This window comes from Ursus maritimus, unplaced genomic scaffold (genome assembly GCF_017311325.1).
Source record: "Ursus maritimus isolate PB19 unplaced genomic scaffold, ASM1731132v1 scaffold_25, whole genome shotgun sequence".
NCBI lineage: Eukaryota > Metazoa > Chordata > Mammalia > Carnivora > Ursidae > Ursus > Ursus maritimus.
This window is the reverse complement of record NW_024425008.1, coordinates 10715282-10736198: the sequence shown is the minus strand read 5'-3', so window position 1 is coordinate 10736198 and position 20917 is coordinate 10715282. Positions and strand designations below refer to the sequence as shown.

Here is a 20917-nt window from a genome sequence, read left to right as displayed (position 1 = left end):
AATAATTTTAAAAATATAAAATGAAGTAACAGTCTTCACCAGCCATACTTCAAGTACCCCATAGCCACAGGCAGCTGATTGGGACCACACTGGACAGGGCAGGCATAGAACATTTCCGTCATCATCCACCGTTCTTTCGCACAGCACTGACCACACCGGAAGCTGGGAAAACTCTCCTGCCTGGAAAATCATTTTTGGAATTGGGTTGGTTCCTTTGAATCTGTTTTGAGTTCCGTATGTCTGGGTATCCACCTTTCCTCCCACAAAATTCCATCTGGCCTGCCCAGCTACTTGGCCCTGTGGGTATGAGGGTGGTATCTTTCATGTTTTCCAGATGAGAGGAAGGTAAGAGGGCGACAGGTATGGGGAGGGTGGGGTCAGGTCTGTCCCTAGGAACAGAAGCCCTTCCCCTTGGTTTGTCCCGGGTGGCTGAGGTGCGGCCAGGCCAGGGGCCACGGTGATCTGTCCAAGTCCCCACACATAGTGCCATGTTGTCTGTGACAGGGAGATGCAGCTGAGCAGATGGTCGTAGGGAAGACTCGCCCCTGGGCATCCATTCCTCCATTGTTATTATGCCCCTGAAGTGTTTGCTTATTGTTTTCTGATTTTTGTAAGAGAGTACAGACAAGGGTAAAGAAGGAGGAAGAAGTCACTTAATCTCGGGATTAACAACCACTGTTGGACCAGTTTATACTCCCACGGACAGAGCAGGAGGGCCCTGGCTCTCCCGCGTCCTCCAGGGCCCTCGGTAATGCAGGTCTTCTTCGTGACAGCCGTTCTTGGGGGGCTCTTGGAGTTGTCATGCCAGAGTCCTAGAATCTTTGTGCTGTTGAGAAGCTTCACGCACTTGTCGGCCATTGGGAAATCCTCTGGGTGAAGTTCAAGCATCTTGCTCGTTTTTCTATTTGCTTCTGCTTGTCTCATGTCTTCTTTATTGATATACGGAAGGTCTGTGCTTCGGCTGAGTATCAGCCTCTTGTTGGTTATGCGAGTTACCAGGATCTTCTCCCGCTGAGGGCTCGACTTTGCTCTCTTAATGGCGTCTTGATGAACAGAAAGTCTTCATTTTAATGCAGTCACATGTATCCGTTTATTTAAGGTCGGTGTGTATGTACTGCTTAAGAAGTCTTTCTCTCCCATCAGATGATGAAGTTACTCTTTATTTTCTTCTAGAAGCTTTTTGTTTTGCTTTCCACATTTAGGTCAGGACAGAGTCTCCCTTGAACTGATTTTTGTATTGCTGTGAAGAAGAGTCACGTTTCTTTTTTCTGCCCGCGTGGACAGCCCGTTGTCTCAGCACATTTTGTTGCAAAGACTGCCCTTTCCTCAGTGTGCTACTGTGGCGATGCGTAGATCAAGGGACAGTGCATATGTGTGGGTCTGTTTCTGGACTCTTCTAGTCTCCTAACCTACGTGTCTCTCCTGCACCGGGACCACACCATCTTGACCACTGTAGCTTTAGCATAAGTCTTGGTACCCGGCAAACAAAATCCTACCCCGTTCTTCAAGTGTGTCAGGGATACCCTTGGCCCTTAGCCCTCTCCAGTGCCTTTTCCCGGAACACCTTTGGGAATCGAACTGGAATTGCATTGATTCTCTAGATCAGTGTGTGTAGAATACCTTGGCATTCCATGGACAAGATCTGTCCTTCCATCTGTTCGCGTCTTGCATGTTTATAATGTTCCATGTTTCATCTTATATCATAAGCAGGAATCTGGAGGGGTTTGGCAGAATGGATTAAGAATGTGGACTATAGGGGCGCCTGAGTGGCGCAGTCGTTAAGCGCCTGCCTTTGGCTCAGAGCGTGATCCCAGCGTTCTGGGATCAAGCCCCACATCAGGCTCCTCCGCTAAGAGCCTGCTTCTTCCTCTCCCACTCCCCCTGCTTGTGTTCCCTCTCTCGCTGACTGTCTCTCTCTCTGTCAAATAAATAAATAAAATCTTAAAAAAAAAAAAAAAGAATGTGGACTATAGACTCAGAAACCACCAGGGTTCAAATCCCAGCTCTGCCACTTACTAATTCCATAGCTTTAGTGAATGGCTTATCTTCTGTGCCTCAGTTTCCCCCTCTGTAAAATGGGAATGATAACCAGAGTTATCTTATAGGGTTATTTTAAAGGATTAATATAGTTAATATAGAGAGCAATGCCTGATGCATAGAAATCTCTGGAAATAGTATTAGTTTATTTTCGAGTATGTAATATATTCACAGGATTCAAAATAAAAATGTATTTTTAAAAAGATGCATAGTAAAAAATTCTTACCACCTTTGTTCCCTTTGTGCCTGTACCCACCCTTGCCCAACTAGTTACAGTTTCTCGTATCTTCTTCCAGAGTTTCTTTATTCAAATACAAATAATCTTTTTGTTTTTCCAGCAAAGGAGCTCAATATACATGTAGTTCTGTATTTGCTTTTGTCATTTAACCACATATCCTGGAAACCTTTCCATATCAGTATACAGAGGGCTCCTTCATTCCTTGTTTAACCATTGCCTGGAATCCATCTGTTTACCTCGCCCCTTTATGATGGACATTTAGATTGTTTCCAGTCTTTTCCCCATTGAGGACAATGCCACAGTCAGCCCAGGGAGTATCTTTGTCCAGTCATCATTTTGCACACGTGCATCTGTATACAGATATATGATTCCAGTGTTTATATTAGATTGAATATCTAAAATTGCTTTCAGGGGCGCCTGGGTGGCTCAGTCAGTTAAGTGTTTGGCTTCGGCTCAGGTCATGATCCAGGGTCCTGCTCAGCAGCAAGTCTGCTTCTCCCTCTACCCTTCCCCCCTCCTGGTGATCTCTCTCTCTCAAATAAATAAATACAATCTGTAAAAAATTGCTTTTTTTGTAGGTCAAAGATAAGTGGATGTTGCCAACAGTACTAATCTTTCCTCAATCATTCAGTCATTAACAAAATTTCATTGAGCACCTATTCTGTGCTGAGCCTGGGTGCGCAGCAGTAGATATGACCGGCCCGGGACAGAGTGAGGGCAGGGGAGGGACCGGCAGTGAAAAGCGGTATTGTTCGCTGTTTGATTCCACTTCTTGATGTCTGTAAGTCACATTGCGGTAAAGAAACACATTTGTCCATGGAGCTTTATGGTACTTTTTTTCAAAAGACTTTTTTAAATCTATTATTTATTTGGGAGAGAGAGACAGAGAGACAGAGAGAGTGAGAGAGCATAAGCAAGGGGAGCAGTAGAGGGGGAGAGAAGCAGGCTCCCCGAAGCAGGGAGCCCAACGTGGGGCTCGATCCCAGGACCCTGGGAACAGGACCTGAGCTGAAGGCCAGCACTTAATTGACCGAGCCACCCAGGCGCCCTTATCGTACTTTTAAAATATCCCGTTGAGATAGATTCTAGAAGGGAAATGACCTAAATGCGCCATCTTAGCCAAAACAAGAAAGCAGTGTTCTCTAGATCTGCTTGTACTGAACCCCACTCAGTTCAACATCTGAAATCCCCTTAATGAGAACTTTTCTTTTTGAAAGTTACGAATCGTTTTAATTTTTTTTTTTGAATAGGTGATAGAGTCACATGGTTCAAATTCAAAAGGTACAAAGAGGTCTACAGTGAAGCACCTCCCTTCCACCCCCAGCCTCCCAGTCCCAGACCCAGGCCACCCCTTTATCCCTCTCCCGTGTGTCTTTACAGAGGCGGCCTGAGCCCATCTCAACATATGTGTGTCACAGATGCGAATGGCCTCCCACTGCCCTTGGTGACCTGGGTTCTTGTGTCCCCCACTGCCTCTCGCTTCAGTCCCAGGCAGGAAGTTTGTCCCCCAAATCCTGTCTTCTCTAGTAGCCATCTCCATGTTCAGTGAAGTTTCTAAGATTTTTTTTTGTGGGGGGAGGGAAATATCAGCTGCTCTTTCACTATGTGTGATTATTTTTGTAATTATTATTATGATAAGTCTAGAATTTTGTCTGGTCCATAGTAGATGCTCAGTAAATACTCATTGGATAAATGAATGGATGCTAATAACCTCATTGAATGTTTGCTGTATTCTGGGCACTATCCTGAACTCTTTACAGCAATCCCATAAGGTAGTAAAGCTTATGTTTCCCATCTTAGGTATAGGGAAACTGAGGCAGAGAGAGCTTTAGTCACTTGTCAAGGTCACCAAGTGAGATTCTAATCCAGGCTGTCTGGTTCCCCAAGCCCATGCTTAAACCACTAGTCAACACAAAACGTAACTGCACACAGCACTATGGAAAGAATTTGTATTATCGTCTGTGAGCTGGGTCCTGATGGCAGTGGACCATCCGAGCCTGGGACTGGTGTGGGGGGAGGTTGTCAGCAGGGCCAGCAGGCTGAGTCAGGTTCGGCAGGGTTCAAGGGGCTGGCTGGGATAGGGAAAGGGGCTGGGACCTATGAGCCAGAGGAAGTTACAGAGGGAGGGTGGAAGAACTTGGCCCGGGTTCCCAAGAGGCTGTGGGTGCCCAAGGCTCTCAAAAGCACAGATTGGCCAGGGCCAAAGGCCAGGCATTGGGAAGCTGGGAGCCAGCAGTCAGAGCTTCTCAGAAATGGGGTCTGGGAGCAGGCCTGGTAGAGTGGGAGCGGCCAGCAGAGGGCTCAGCACAGAAGCAGGTGCCTCCTCCGGGCTCCACCAGGGCCCAGGAGGAGCTTAGTCTGAGCAGGTGGAAGCCCTAGGGGTCAGAGAAGGACCCAGCAGGCAGCCTGGAAGGCAGGGCCGGGAGCTTGGCAATGCCTGACACACACCAAGCGATAGAGGTCTGCAGTACACACAGGTGTGGAAAGTTTGAAGGCCTTTGACCTGCTAGACCCCTTGATGTGGGCTGTGACGTGCGAACTCAGACAGCCTGACCCGTTCTCAGCACTTCCGGGGTCCGGAAAACCTGCTTAAGCTGACTTCCCCTCTGAGAGGCTGTGGGCAGGGGCCCTCAGAGCCTCATCCCAGCTTCCCTGGGGCCAACCCGCCAAGGGTCAGGGGTCTCAAGCTGCACCCTGTGTCCCCCCTCGTCATGGAAGGCCTTTTGGTTTCTGTGTGGAGAGAAAGCCAGGGAACTTTCACACAACACGCTTTTCCAGATACTGTCCTTGGAGCCCCAAGTGTCAGCGGGAACACATCAGAGCCTCCTGTAATTATTTAGCCTGTGAAACTGGGCTGGAGGCCTTTGCTGCGTGTTTGCACATTCTGTGCGTGAGACATTCTGAATCTGAAACTGGCTTCTCTCCCATCCCCACATGACGGCCATGGTCAGCCTGGAGCTGTGCTTTGGGTCCCGGGTGCACCAAGGGCTGTGCTGGAGGTGGAAGTCAGGCAGCAGCTGTGGCTCGGCTTCCACACGTCGAGGAAAAAGCATCTGGCAGAAAGGAAGCCACAGAGAAGCTGGGCTGTCCTCCTGCTTTTTCTCAGGCTGTCTGCTGGGGCAGAGCCAGCCCGGCTAGGAAGAGAAGCCTTCCAGTGGCATCTAGCCAAGGGTCAGTTGAGTCCAGAATTACGGAATTCATCGAGCTGGAAGGAACCTCATCCCTGGTCTGATCCATGTCAGTAAATGCACAGCCCAGCTGCTGCCTGTCTCCAGTACAGAGCCCGTGGCAGACATCACAGGAGATCCCAGCATTGTTTCTCTGCTGAGCCTCCAGCCTACCGGTCTAGGCAGCTGCTGCCGGTCAACTGGCTTCGTGTGGACATCCAACCCCCTTGCCATCCCAGATCTAGTTCAGCCTGCTCATTGGACCGAAGGGGCCGCTGAGCCTAGAGAGGGGAAGTGAGTTACCCAAGGTCACACAGTGAACAACAGAAGGAGAACATGGTCTCCTGAGTGTGAGCTCAGTGCCACTTCTTCCTATCATACCTGTTCTCCTGATGAATAAAGCATTTGTCCTGTCACTCCTCATCTCATAAACGTGTTATCTCCCTTCATTTCCACAATGTGATCCCAGCCTCAGAACACAAAAAAATTTCCCACCATTTCCCCAGAGTGTTGCGTAGGGAGCTGGAGAAAAGCGGATGCCGTCTCGGGTCACGTTAATAGAGTAGGACATCTAGATTGTGGAAAGTGACGGTGATGCTGCTTTCTTTGCTGCTCAGGACACACCTGGGGAATCATCTCCCTGTTTGAGACTCTACATTTCAAAAATAGAAAGACAGAGGAGACGCAGCATGCTCAGAAGGATGAAAAACAGTGTGATGAGGGGGTTCCGAACCACTCTGTAATTTAAAGTCAATTCATTTTCAACAAGGGTGCCATGAAAATTCAACAGAATAATCTTTTTTTTTTTTTTTAAAGATTTTATTTATTTATGTGACAGAGAGACAGCCAGCGAGAGAGGGAACACAGCAGGCGAGTGAGAGAGGAAGAAGCAGGCTCCCAGCGGAGGAGCCCGATGTGGGACTCGATCCCGGAACACCGGGATCACGCCCTGAGCCGAAGGCAGACGCTTTAACGACTGCGCTACCCAGGCGCCCCTCAACAGAATAATCTTTTAACAAATGGTGCTGAGACAACAGGATATCTAAATGTAAAAAAAAAAAAAAAAGGAGGTTAGACCCCTACCTCCTGCAAACACAAAAATTAATTCAAAAAGGAACCAAGACCTAAGTGTAAGAGGTGAAACTATAAAACTCTTAGAAGACAAACTCATGATCCTGCATTAGATCATGGTTTCTTAGATATGAAACCAAAAGTACGAGCAACAAAAGAGAAAACAGATAAATTGGACTTTGCCAAAATTAAAAACTTTCATGTTTCCAAGGACACCTTCATCTTTTCACCAAGAAAATGAAAGGTGGTCACAGAATGGAAGAAAATATTTGCAAATCATAGATCTTATAAGGGACTTATCAAGCATATATAAAGAACTTACAGCTCAATAATAAAAAGACAAATGATGTATTTCTAAAACAAGCAAAGGATCTGAAGATGTATTTTTCTAAATATATAGAAAGAGTCAATAATTTAAAGATGCTCAACATAATTATGTATCAGGGAAAATGCAGATCAAAACCACAATGAGATACAACTTCATACCCATCCTTGGCTATAAAATAAAGACAGGCAATAACAAGTGTCGATGAGCGTGTGGAGAGATGGGGACCCTCGTAGGCTGCCAGTGGGAATGTCAACTGGTGTAGCCATTTTGAAAAACAGCCTGGCAGTTCTTCAAGGTGCTAAATACAAGTGGCCCTATGGCCTGGCAATTCCTTTCCTAGATGTTCCAGAGATTGAAAACAATGTCCATACAAAAACTTGCACATGAGAATTAGCACTACTCATGATGGCCAAAAAATGGAAACAACCCAAATGTCCATCAGCTGGTGGATAAGTAAAATGTGGCGTGCCCATGCGATGGGATATTATGTGCCAAGAAAAAAAATGAAGTACCGATAACACCCTTCGAGCTGTGATAATATGGCTGGACCTTAAAAATTATGCCAAGTCAGGGGGAAAAAAAAGGCAAATGAGAAAACAGACTCTTAACTGTAGAGAGCAAACAGAAGGTTACCAGTGGGGAGCTAGGTGGGGAATGGGTGAGACAGGCGATGGGGATTGGGACTGTGCTTACCTTGATGCGCACTGAGTGACCTATGGAGAGTTGCTGAATCGCTCTGTTGTACACCTGAAACTAATATAACACGGTGTGTTAACTACCCCGGAAATAAAAAATATATATATGCCAAGTGAAAGAAACCAAACCTAAAAGACCACCTATGGTCTGATTCCATCTGTGAAGTATCCAGAAGGCAAATCTATAAAGACAGAAAGCAAATTAGTGTTTGCCACCAGCTGGGGTATTGGGAGGAGATATTGACTGCATTGTGGGTACGGGATTCCTTTTGGGGTGATGAAAGTGTCCTAAAATTGTACTGATAGCAGCATAATTCTCTGATTATACTAAAAACCATTGAATTGTATACATTAAAATGTTATCAAAAAACAAATCCCTCCCTGTGCAAATTCACGGAGACAGTGTGTGTGATACACCCGGCTCAGTGCCCACCAGTGGAGGGAAGCAGCTGATGTTGCCTCGCGGCCTCGTGCAGGAGTGGGGCCGTTCATCCCAGGGAGGAGAAGACCTGGGGGAGGGGCTGTGCCAGCCCCCTTCCTACAGCCAAAGGGCTCTATGGGGACGGGGTGAGCTGTCCCCAAGGCCCTGCGCGGTATAGAGAAAGCAACAAGAGAGAAGATTTCTGAGGAACACATTTCATCTCAATAGAAATTGAGAATTGCTTCTCATGTGGGATGCCCAGTGAGGTCGTGAGCGCCCTGTCATTGGAGGTCTTCAAACCCATCCAGCACTTCTGTCCTGGGGATGCTACAGAGAGAACTCCAGTGTTAGGGGATCGTTGGAGGTAAAGGCAGTGGCGTGGAGGCTCACAAAGGCCTCTGGGTAGCTATTGAGGAACTTAGCGAGAGGCTTGTTACCCGCAATGGTGGCAGTATTGACACCGCGGAAATCGCTCACTGCATATCTGGATGACTCTGGCACTGTCCCCAAACGCCCCGTCCCCTCGAGGAGTGACCACCTGTTAGGTGTCAGCTGTGGCTGGAGTCTTTCCTGGCGCTGCCCCATGGGATCCTCACACAGCTGTTAGGTAGGTGGCCTCGTCTCCCTGTTTACAGAGGGGGGCCCTGAGGCTCAGAGGGCGGAGTGGCTTGGCTTTGCTTATCACACTCGGGCCTCCAGAATATCATTCCTGCTGGCATCAGCTGCTGCTCCTGGCCTCAGTCCTGTGGCTGCCAGAGAAATGCCCCAGTGACCTCTGGCTTCTTCTCTAGTGACCTTGTGGCAGCTCTCAGAAGATTTCCTCAAAAGTCCCCTGGGGCCTGATTCTTGGGACGAACTGGTAGACGCCCCGGCTAGGCTTAATCTTCATTGCCTTTCAGCACGGGCCCTCAGCCTCCAGAATTTACTTTAAAACACCAAAAAATAAATAAATAAAATAAAGCTGGAGTGTCCTGTATAAATTGCTCTGGCGGAGGAATAGGCTTAGGTGTCTGGAGATCTCCCACCCTGTATCCCCTCAGCTTGTGACAGGTGCCGGGATCTTGGGGGAAGGCGTGTGGGAGTTTTGTGTGTTTTTTAATTAAATATTTCAAGCACATAGAAATCTAGGGGAAAACATAACAACGCCCTGAGTACCCATAGTTGAGTTTTGTTAAATTCTATCATTTTGCCATATTGCAGATCTCCTAAGAATAAATCAGTGGTTACAGAGCGGGCTGAAGCCTCCTTCACCCCCTCCCTGATCCCATTGCCTCCCTCTCCCCTCGGCAGTAATCTTCACCCTGGAGCTGGGGCGTGTGCGTCCACACACAGCACACGCAACTGTCACGTGTGTTTTTACACCTAATTGTTTCCGTTCCTTCAGTAATTTGCTTATTTCACTCCACATCAGGTTTGTAGGATTTTTAAAACTCTTTCTTTTAATGTAATTTCAGACTCCCCGAAAAGTTACAAGATGAGTACAGCAAATTCCTGTATGTGCGCTCTTCACCCATAGTCACCAATTATGAACATTTTGTCACATCTGCTCGCTCTCCTTTCTTTCCTGAGCCTTCTGAGAGCAAGTCGCAGACACTGTGCCTCTTTACCCCCATATATCTTAGTGGGCGTTTCCCAAATACAAGGACGTTCTCTTACGCATCTCAGCAGAGGGACCCAAATCGGGGAAGAACAGTTGGAGATTTAACCGTGTAGCCTTGGTGCCTGCCTTTTAGCAGCTGTGTGATAGTCCCGGGTGGGTGGGATCACAACCTGCGGACCCGTTCTCTTACGGATGGCCGTGCGTCGTTCCCATTTTCTGATCGCTGCCAAGGCTACTGTAGCGCCATCATCATTGTCTCCTTGTGCCCGTGTGTGTCCTGGGAGGGGCTGCGGGGCCTGGGCTACAGCATCCCCGTCCCTCTTGGATTTTGACAGTCATTTTCAGAACAGGTGCACCTGTCTTCATTCTCGGCGGTGCTTTACCCTCTCGGTGCTCCGGTGGCTTTTAGGGGGCTGAGCCCTGGCTTCTCGCTTATCTCAGGCCATCTCTCGCACTGCTGTCATAGCAACCGGTGTCCCTGGGAGAAACAGGGCGTGGCCGCATACGTGGTTACCCCCCGCGAGAATAAAGACCTATTTGAAGTGCTACCATGTGCTGCTTGATGCACGTTAAGCATGTGCAGGTGTTACCAGCAGATAAGAAAACTGAGGCCCGTAGAGGTTCAATACCTTGGGTCACTTGACCAGGGCATGGCAGGGGCTGGGACAGAGACTGAATGAGTCCTAGTTCTTCACCCCTGTGCTGTGCAGAGTGTGTGAACTGTCCGCTGACCCTCTAATGGTGAGTTTGTAGGGAGAGGGCACAGGTGAGAGGTTGACGTCCCTTCCTGTCTGTGCAGGAGTGATTTCCCCGAGGAGCAGTCGGCATGGAGGAGGAGGAAAAGGATGGGGTGTTGGGGGCAGCCATGAGCAATTGTCCTGTCTCACCCTGCGAGTGTTGAGGCATGGCTGGTTCTCGGGGCCACCAGAGTCACAGACAGGGAAACTCCCCTCCAGGACCTCCAGACAATCCTGTCCCAGCTGGAGAAATAGGGACTACTTCAAAAGGGAGGACGGGGTTTCGGACTTCAGAAGGTTAGGGTAGGTGCCGGAACCCTTTTGGCAATTCAATTATGGCTTTTAGAGGTTAACTCTTAATGACTCCCATGATAATCATCGCGCACGGAGTGCCCTCTTCTTGCCACGTGCCTGCCCGCCTCTTCTTTGCTCTCAAGAGAATCCTCTCAGCTGGTGGTACTTGCTCCCTATTTTACAGAAGAGGAAGCTGGAGGTCATAGTGGTTGGAATAAGGCATCCAAGCCCCACCCACGAGTCTGCAAAACCGGGATACGAGCCGGGCGTGGGAGACCCCCTAAGCCAACAGCTCTCCATCTGTCTGCGTTCACTTATGTGACAAACAGGGTTATCTTCCCACATTATTTAAGATGGGTTTTAATCATATAATTATGCTTACTCAGTATAAAAAATTGAGACAAATCCCCCGAACTTCTCAGAAATAACTGTCTTTAAGGATGTCTTACGTAGCTTTCTGGAAGTTATTTTTCTGTGTATTTGTATATGTGTCTGTGTATGTAGATATTCCAAATGCTATTACAAACATTATTGGACACTCCTACTTTGCCGTGTACTACAGGGATACAGATACACAGGGAAATTTTAAAATTTCTTCAAGGGCTCAAATAGGGTAGTGGTTTGAAGCACAAACTCTGAAGCCTAATTGCCTGGGGTTTGAATCCCAGCTCTGCCACTTACTGGCTGTGTGACCTTGGGTGAGCTCTAACCTCTCTGTGCCTCCGTGTCCTCATCTTTACATGGGACTATTAGATGTCAGGTATTCATTTCCCAGGACTGTGGCAGTTCACCTAAACTTCGCAGCTTGAAACAACAGACATTTATCCTCTCGCCATTCTGGAGGCCAGAAGTCCAACATCAAGGTGTGGGCAGAGATGGTTCGTCTGCAGGCTCTGAGGGAAAATCCGTTCCACGGCTCTCTCCTAGCTTCTAGTGGTGGCCGTCGGCCCTTGGTGCTCCTCGGCTCCAGATGTTCTAATCTAGTCTCTTCCTCTGTCGTTGCGTGGCCTTCCAGCATCTTTCCATGATTTTCCCTCTGCTTATAAGGACACCTCCCACTGGATTTAGGGTCCATCTTCAATCCAGGATGAGCTCATCTCTAACTTAATTACATTCACAATGGTCCTTTTTTCAAACAAGGTCCCATTTTTAGGTACCAGGGGTTAAAATTTGGGCAGACCGTTTTGGGGGACACAGTGCAACCCAGGCCTATAGATGTGAGGTCAGCCAAGTTAAGGGACTGTGTGGAGTACTTAGAATGGATCCACACATGGTCGTGCTGTGGGCTCCTTGTACATCAAACAGGTAGGCTGCTGCCCTGCATTCCCAGGGCCCCCTCCCTTCCAGCTCCCCATGTCACCCGTGTGCCCATGCACCTAGTACAGAGTGTCCAAGGACAGCTGGCCCTGAGTAGAGCTCTCCTCCCCACCAGCGAGCTGAGGGAAACTGGCTGTGAACAATTTCTTTTTCCTGTGGAGTTGCTCTAAAGTTTCTGAGGCTTGTTACTTTTTGCTAACGGTCCCGTTCATTACCCAAGGTTCCCGTGGCTGCCTTTGCAGGGCCTTCAGCTGCAGTTTGGCTGCAGAGGGGGAGGACATGGGTGTCCGGGTCACCTGCTCTGCCAGCAGATACCAGTTAGAGAAGGAGCAGCTGAGGCTGGGGGAGCTTTGGGCCTTGCTCTGAGTCACGGGAGTACGAGAGCCCTTGAAGGGACAAAGTGACAAGGGCACTTGCTCTGACCAAGCCAAAGAAGGGCCATGGGGCCAGACCCTCTGATCCCTGAATCCTTGCTGACATTGGGCCTTGGGTCACTTGAGCTGTCTGGGCACCCACTTGTGACTGCAAAATGCCCATGCCGATGATGGAGCTTGGGGCTGGGCTGTTGGGTGCAAGCAGAAAGGTAGAGGTAGAAATACCCAGAACTGACACCGTGTCGGGTCTTGTTTCCCTGCTGTGATTACTGGTATGAGAACAGCCTGGCCACATCAGCTCAAACTGCTGGGGACTGTCGCTGAACCCACACAGCACTTGAACTTGCGGGTTACCTCTGGGGCTAGATGTTGTCTTGGGTACAAGCCAAGTGCAACATGCGGACATCTACCCTCTCACGCTAATCAAATGCACTAAGTCCTAAAATCAAGGCTGCAAAGTGAAAGAATTGTAGTGAGAAGAATCCCAACTGGAGGGGTGGAATGATGGAAGAACAATAGTTAACATTTACTGAGTTGTGCGAAGCACTCTACCCACCTCTATCTTGCTGATTTTTACAATAACCCTGTTAGGTAAGGGTCATTATTACCTTTTTACAGACATTAAAACTGAAGCCCAGAGAAGTAGCATAACTGGCCAGAGGTCACACAGTCTAGATTCAAACCCAGGGCTTCTAGTCCAGCAGACAGGCTTCTTCTGGATGAATCTTAAGGGATGGGGAAAACTTTATCCCCAGCAGTGTACTATAAAAGTTTCTAAATATGCAGAAGAGTCAAAAGAATTTTTCAGGGAACACCCACCTACCCCTCCAACTTACCCTTAATGTTTTTGTATATTTACTTTATTACGTATCTATCTAAACCTCTATCTTTCCATGAATCCATCTTACTTTTTTAACGCATTTCAAAGACAGTTTCGGGCACCCCCGAATATGTTAGCATACGTATCATTAACTAGAGTTTGGTATTTATTGTTCTTTTATATTGTTTTGGTGTAAAATTTCCAAATGATAAAATGTAAATACACATGGGGTGCCTGGGTGGGTCAGTCGTTAAGCATCTGCCTTCAGCTCAGGGCGTGGTCCCGGCGTTCTGGGATCGAGCCCCACATCAGGCTCCTCTGCTATGAGCCTGCTTCTTCCTCTCCTACTCCCCCTGCTTGTGTTCCCTCTCTCACTGGCTGTCTCTCTCTGTCAAATAAGTAAAATCTTGAAAAAAAAATGTAAATACACATACCTCAGTGTACCACTAGAACTTCGTACAAATGGGCTCATACGGTCCGTGTTTTTGTGCGTCTGGCTGCTTCCAGCACGTTTTTGAGGCTCATGCACGTGGTTGTACAGATCAGCGCTTCCTCTTCTGTTGGGTGATGTATGGCTGTCTGCTGTTCTTTCTCCACTGATGGACACCTGCACCAGTTTCAGGCTGTCATGAGTAAAGCTGCTGTGATACTATGTGGACATTCGCTCTCATTTCTCTTGGGAGATAGATACCCAGGAGTGGGATGGCAGGGCCACACGACAGGTGTATGTTTAGGTTTATAAGAAAACGGCCTTTTTCCAAAGTGGTCGTACCAGTTTACATTCTCTCCAGTAATGCGGGGGGTTCTGGTTCCTTCCCACCTGTGATGTTGTCAGTCGTTTCAATTTTAGCCATCCCAGCGGTCGTGTCGTGATGTCTCCTTGTGGCTTTAATTTGCATTCCTTAATGACTAATGATGTCGAGTAGTCTTTCACCTGCTTATTGACTGTTCGGATGTCTTCTTGAAGGTATTTTCTCCCCGCCTGTGGTTTGAGTATTCCTTTTCTTCATGAGGTGTTTTGGTGGGTGCACGTTTAATTTCGTATGTTCAGTTTATCCATCTTTCCTTTTGTGGTTCTTGCCTTCTGATCCAACTTTTGCCTGCGCATTGGAGAAAATGTTGGGAGGAGGTAGCAGGGAACCCGAAGGAATCACAGATGGACAGAGCGGGAGCACCGGGTGGGGAAGTGCAGGTTTTGCTGAGGTGATGGAGGGCAGCCCTTAGTCGGGAAGTTAAGGTGGGAGGGTGTGCTCAGAAAGGGAAGGCCTACAATATTAGAAGACTGGATTGGATCCTTTACACAGTGGGAGCCATTGAAGGTTTTAGAGCAGGAAGGAATGTGATCACAGGGGAGAGATGGCATGGTTCGCATGACACGGGAGCCTGCACAGAGTTTCTCCTTGGTCACCCTGTCCTCAGGTTGCAGGTGGGACTTGCAGGAAGCTGGGGGCAGGGAGCGGCTGCTTCTCTGTGGACCTTTGAAGATTCTCTGTGGGCCCAGAAGCCCAGGGAAGGTATTTATATACATGGATTTAGAGTCAGCTCTGCTGGTATTTCCAGTATACTTATGGGGAACCCCACACTGCCCCTCTGGCCTCCCCTTGCCCCCATGCCCCCAACCCCCTAGCCCCGGCACCTGCCAGCCCCCAGGCTTCCTCGAGGTTTCTCTGGGTCAGCTAGCTCAAAGGCCTTTGCTCTTTCCCAAATATCTGTATCCTTGTTCCAGCTCAGCACGGCCTGACACACTCTAGGTCACTCATTCACCTTGTCTGTCATCTGGCTTCTCTCCTAGAGATGAAGTTTATTGTTTTTGTTTGGTTTTGTTTTGTTGTTACTCTTGTTCTCTACTCTAACCTGGTCCCTAGAGCAACATCTGGAGCTTGCAGGCCCTCAGAAAATATTCATAGTACAAGTGAGTGGGAGACCGACCCCCTCCTTTCTCCCAGAGCCTGTTTGTTTGATCATGGCTTTGCTTCTAATGAGATGATGAGGACTTTTGTCCCCAAAGCCCAGGCCACGCCTAGGGCCACCCAGTAAATGGAGGAATCTTCCGGCCCACCCCCTGCCCATTGCACAGATGAGAAAACAGACTCAGAGGGAAGGGACTCACCAAGACCTAAGCCTAGTTGGTGGCAGAGGGGAAATGGGAGCGCTCACTCCGAGCTGCCCTGAGAGCCCAATCTGCCTCTGGGGGAGGCCCCTGGCCAAGTGAGGAGATTTAAAGATGATCAGGAATCTTTTGGTGCCAGAAGATAGTTTTGTGTTTCCAAGGAGGGGTTAGAGGAAACTAACAGGCCCCAGGGTGCTTCTTCTCTGGGTAATTCTGGCCTCCACCCTTTTCACTTCTTTCCCAAAGGAGATGCTATGACCATACTTCAGGGCCTGGGAAGAGGTTACATCAGTATCAGCTGGGCTGCCCTGGACTTGAACTCCAAATGAGGCCCATTGAGCCCCAGTTCCATAGCCTGTGGACATCCACGGGGCTGCCCTACTGCCCCTCCCAGCCCCGCGGTGTCTACAGCTGCCTCGGACATTCCTGTTGTCCTGGTGACCGGGCACACTTTTCTATGTGGACCCAGAGGGGAACTACACAAGTATCCTTGCTCACATAGCATCTGTGAGCGGGAAGGCTTCTCGGAGGGTTTGGGAGTGGGGGTGTCAGGAGGGAATTTTAGCCAGGACCCCACCCTTCCCTTTAAGAAATACTGTTCCCTCCTCAGGACTTTTGGGTCTTGAGCCCTCTGACCCCCTCTCCCCCACCACCTGGTTCCACTCTTCTGTGCCTTTAACGGGGCTCATCCTGGCCTCGTCCCTCCCTAGGGCACCTCCTTACAGCACCGCTAGCCAAGGACACAGGCAAAAGGGAGGCACCAGCCGCATCTTCCTACCTTTATAATTAACCCCCTCTGTCTGATGAAGGTTTTCACCCCTGCAGATACCCTGAGACTTAGTTCCTCGGAATCAAAACTGACCTGCCAGTGTGTATAAGGGGTCGGTGGAGCGAGCATTTGGGGGAGGGTCCAAGATCTCTTAAACGGCGCCTCTATTTGGGTTTTGCTCTTTCTCAGGCCTGTGACTGTCCTCCTTCCCCTTCCCTGACCTGTTACATCCCAACCCTGGGGGGACAGAGAGTATTGACTGGGAGGAGACAAGAGGGAGCCTTCGGGAATATCTGTATCAGCACAATAGAAATATAATGCAAGCCACAAATTTTAAATTTTCTAGGAGCCACATGAAAAAAGTAAAAAGAAATAAGTAAAATTAATTTTAATAATGTTTTATTTAACCCAATATACTCAATCTGCTATCATCATTTCAACACATAATCAATGTAAAATATTATTAATGAGCTATTTTACAGTCTTTTTTTTTTTTTTTTCATATCAAGACTTCGAATCCTGCATGTATTTTACACTCACAGCAGGTCTCAGTTCCGTCAACCCACTTTTAAGAGCTCAATACCCTCATGTGGCTAGTGGCTACACTCTTGGACAGCCTATATGGGGGTGGTAGTTACGTGGGTAGAGACATATATAAAAATCTCTCTAGATGTATACTAACAACGTGTACATTTCACCGTGTGTAAATTACACTTCGTTTTAAAAGTTGGGTAACAATCCTCTTCAGAGCTCTGCTCAAATGCCCCCTGTTTCCCTGAAGCCAAAGTGGGTTGGAATTAGCTACTTCTGCCGCATGGTGCTCCCATTATATTTATCCCAATCTTCTGCTTCAGCTGGTTGCTCCTGTGTAGATCCAACCCACTTTATTATAGGCACCCTAAGGTGAGGGTCACGGTTTATTTTTTTTAATCGCCCAGAGGACTGCTGGCCTCGTAGATGCTAAATGAAGGAGCACTGTTGAATTGAATCTGCATGTGTTACACACTGCTCTCTGGGCTGGCCGCAGGAGGGGCTGATCATTTGGTTCTGTTCTCAGTCCTATTCCAGATGTTGGCAAAGGAGAGGGAGAGGAGGAGGAGGAGGAAGATGGCATGGGGCCTTGTTCGCCGGTCACTCCGAAGAACTGCCTACCCCGGCGGGGCATCAGCGTTCTGGAGAAGCTCATTAAGACATGCCCTGTGTGGCTGCAGCTGGGCCTGGGCCGGGCCGAGGCAGCCAGGATCCTGCTGCAGGAGGCGGCTGGGGTGAGTCGGGTTCTCTTCACCTTGCGGCCGGTGGTGGGCAGGCATAGCTGCAAGGAGCCGCCCGGGCTCCCACCTAAGCAGCTTTCCTCTGTGCAGCTGCCCGTATCTGCTTTCCTTTCTTGGGTTGGTCAGCTTTTCGACTGGGGTGTTTTTTCCAGAACTCAGGAGTGAGAGACTGGCGGGACATCTGGTTCTGGCTTTGGAAACCAGGTGTCCCTCCTGGAGAACAGGGGACTGTGGCTGGTGTGGGCTGTCTGGGCACTGGGGCACCTGAGAAGCAGGGCTGACACTTGGAGAAGTCAGCCAGGCATCTGGGACCAGAGGGGATCAGAGCTGGAGACACCTGAGAAATCATATTACACCCCCTGAGTGGATGTATGAAAACAAGGGGCTGTGTGATGGAGGCAAAACTTTTCTGGAGCCAGCCTCCATTTCTCACTTTGAAATGGGTTCATTAGTGAAGGTACGCTGGTCCGGGTAGTATGAGCGTCACAGGGGAAGAAAGATAGGTAGATAGTGAAATGTGAGTCAGAACCCATCAAATGCCACCCACCCCACGCATTTTCTCTTACATGCCACTTCCTTTTAAAAAAACATTTAATTTGTTTAATTATAAAAGTGATAAACATGTGTAGTCACTGTAAAAAAAAATCAAGCCGGACAGAAGTTAAGAGTCTTCTCAAAGTTTTTGCCACCTGTTCTCTTTCCCCTAACCTACTTCCCAGAAGTCTTTTTTCAGTTTTGTTTGTTATTGAAGTGAAATTCGCATCATAGAAAACGAGCGGTTTTCAAGCACGCCATTTAGTCTGTTCACAGTGCTGTCTAAGCAGCACCTGTCTGCTTCCAAAACATTTCGTCGCCCCGACATAAAGCCCCGCGTCCGTTAAAGCAGCCGGGCGCTGGGCCTCCTTCCCTTGGACCCGGCAATCATCTGTCCGCTGCAGAAACCATGTTTGCTCGAACTGCATGGTCTGTCTCTGCAGAAGCCCTCCCTGCCCCGGTGACAGTGGTCAGGGTCCACCAAGCACTGTGTCCCAGGCCCTCCCCAAATGTGTGCCCGTGAATCAGCACCGTGTGTGCTCCCAGCAGCCCTCTGACATGGGCACTGCAATCAGGCCCATTTTACAGAAGAGTAACTGAGACGCAAAGAAGCTGAGTGACCTCCCCCAGCTGACTCAGCGAGTGAGTGCCCGAGCTGGAATTTGAACCCAGACAGTCTGGCCGCTCCGGGGCTATGTCGTACCTGCACGTGCAAAGGGAATTCTCCGTTTCAGCTGCTGGGCACTTCTGCTGGGCTCACTTTCAGTGCCGATATCGTGCTGTGCGCGCTGCGTCCGGAGAAGAGTGCAAGCTCCCGCACACATGGGGCTCAGTTGGTTAGTGGATTCCTTCACCTTGGACTAGATAAAAATCCATCAAGTAAGCAGTTGTACCTGAAAATTGGAATTCCTGGAACTTATGGGACTTCCAAGAAAGTTCCAACCTCCCCTTGCCACAGAGGCCCCTACCACAGGGAGTAGGGACCATAGAGGCCAGACAGCCCAGCAGAATTCTGCCAAGACCCGGGGTGGGGGGGGGAGGGGGGCGGGTCTCCTCTGGGTACAGTGGCAGGTGCCCTGCGGGCCAGGCCAGCCCCACTACAGCACCAGGGGCAGCCCGGGATTCTGCAGATCCTTCTGGAGGGGTGAGCAGGGAGGGGGCTCTGGGGGCAGGCAGGCTGACTATCGTCCTCAAGAAAACAAGCTCTTTTGTTTCGTCCCTCACCACCAAAAGGTTTTCTATTTTGAGCTGACTGGGGGCTTCGGAGCAGATGATGAAACTGTGGAAAATAAAATAGGGATTCATGCCAGTGAGTGTCCCAGTCAACGTCCCCAACGTGTCCAGTCAGCCAGCGAATTACCCACTTCCCTCTTAGGTGCTGGCTTCCCACCCTTCCTGGGGGGATGCGGCTCAAAAAGAGGTCCACGTGCAAGGTTTGGATGTGGAGGGATGGCCATTTCCTGGGGCTTTCTTGGTCACTGGAGAGGTGTGTCCTGGGCATGGGTATAGATGCGGATGAATAAGACAGTGAGGACCCGTCCTAGGAAAGTCAAGTGCATCTTCAGGGCAAGCTGGGCCGGGCCTAAGTCCTGACTGCTCTGCGCCAGGGTTCAGCCCTGTCTTCAGAAAGTGTCAAATCAAAGTAACAAGAGTGGTTCTACGTGAAGAATGCTTCTTGACGCTGGGCCCTGTAGTGGCTTTAATGCCAAGTCCTGTGTGATGTCATCTCATTGAATCCTTGTGATAATCCTGGGAGGCCTCTGAATCTGCTCTTATTCCCAACTTACAGATAAGGAAACTGAGGCTAAGCGGAGCTCCCTAGTTTGGGCTTCTCCAGAAGCAGACCCCGAGACAAGGATCTGAGTTCAAGTGGTTTATTTGGGAGGTGACCCTAGGAAGCCAGCAGGGGAGATAAGACAGGGAAGGGAGGCAGCTAATGACAGGTATGTGATCTTGCACGTTACCGCGGGCTGCAAGGGGAGCTGGATCCTGCTGCAGCATTCTGGGAACCAGTGTGAACACACATCTCGAGGCCATCCCACCCAGGAGACTAGAAAGCTGTTCCTGTCCACTGACTCCTGAGAGCCATGAGTTCAAGGCCATGGGGTGTGAGGATTCGTGTTCCAGTACCTCTTCTCTGCCCTGAGAATGAGATCTGACTGTGTTCAGAGATGCCGAGCTCTGGGGTGATGCGGGTGGACTTCCTGGAGGAGGCAGTGCTGAGCTGGGTCCTGCAGGATGGATGGGCTGGACAGGGATGGGGGAGCAGAGAGGGTCTGTTGGAGAGTGGGTGGGTGCTGGCACAGCACAGGCTGAGCCCCGAAGTGGGCAGAAGCTGGGCTGGGGGACATGGGGATGGAAGGCAGCATGACTGGGGGGACTGGCACCAACCGGAGTGGTGAGGGAGCAGAGTCACATTGCATCTGTGTGGCTCGTGACACCGGCCTCTCAGGCCTAGGTGCACAGCAAGTCTGGCTCTGATCGTTCCTGAGAACAAACGAGGGATGGCAGGGAGGGTGGGGCTGCTTCTGGGGAGCAGACAAAGCTGGCTCCCTACCATCTGGGAGCTGAGTATGGCAAATAGAAAGCTTCTCCAAGGCTGGGTCCTAACATGACACCCGCATCGGATCCCAGGAGTGAGAGCACAGCTACGATTAAGATGGAAGGTGACTGCCCTTCTAAGGGGGTCAGCCAGGCCCGCACACTGCTCCGCTCAGCGCCCCCCTGAGGCCTCAGGGGCCGGGCCAGCCCTGAGGACAGCCCTGAGCGGATGCGCCTTCTCTGATTTCCCTGCCCCCTCCCTCTCTGCCTTTGCCCCGACTGGTCCCATCTGTATTTTCAAGCAGAAGCAGAGCCCAAAGTTCGTGCTCTGATAGGAACGGTTGGCCGACTTTTACCCAGAGTGGTTCTTTGCACAATCTTATCTGTCCCCACAGCGAGTTCTGTCAGGTGGTCGGTGTGATTCTCGTTTCCTGCTGAGGAAGCACAGGCGCAGAGAGGTTCCCTCACTTGCCTGAAGCCACACAACTCGGGAGAGGTGTGACCTTCAGGGAGGCCCTTTGCTGGGTAATGTCATCCCACACAATGGTCTGAAACTCAGCCCGTACAATGCTTTCCTCATTTTTAAAGCCGCA

At 49.6% G+C, this 20917-nt stretch overlaps 1 protein-coding gene across 1 annotated transcript in view; it reads left to right on the top strand.

Annotated features, from left to right (window-relative positions):
- RIN3 (Ras and Rab interactor 3) overlaps positions 1-20917 on the top strand; it is a 118274-nt gene that overhangs the window by 19376 nt on the left and 77981 nt on the right. Inside the window, exon 2 of the mRNA XM_040641513.1 lies at positions 17036-17243. Coding sequence (XP_040497447.1) covers positions 17036-17243 — 208 coding nt within the window. The remainder of the gene's footprint in view (positions 1-17035; positions 17244-20917) is intronic.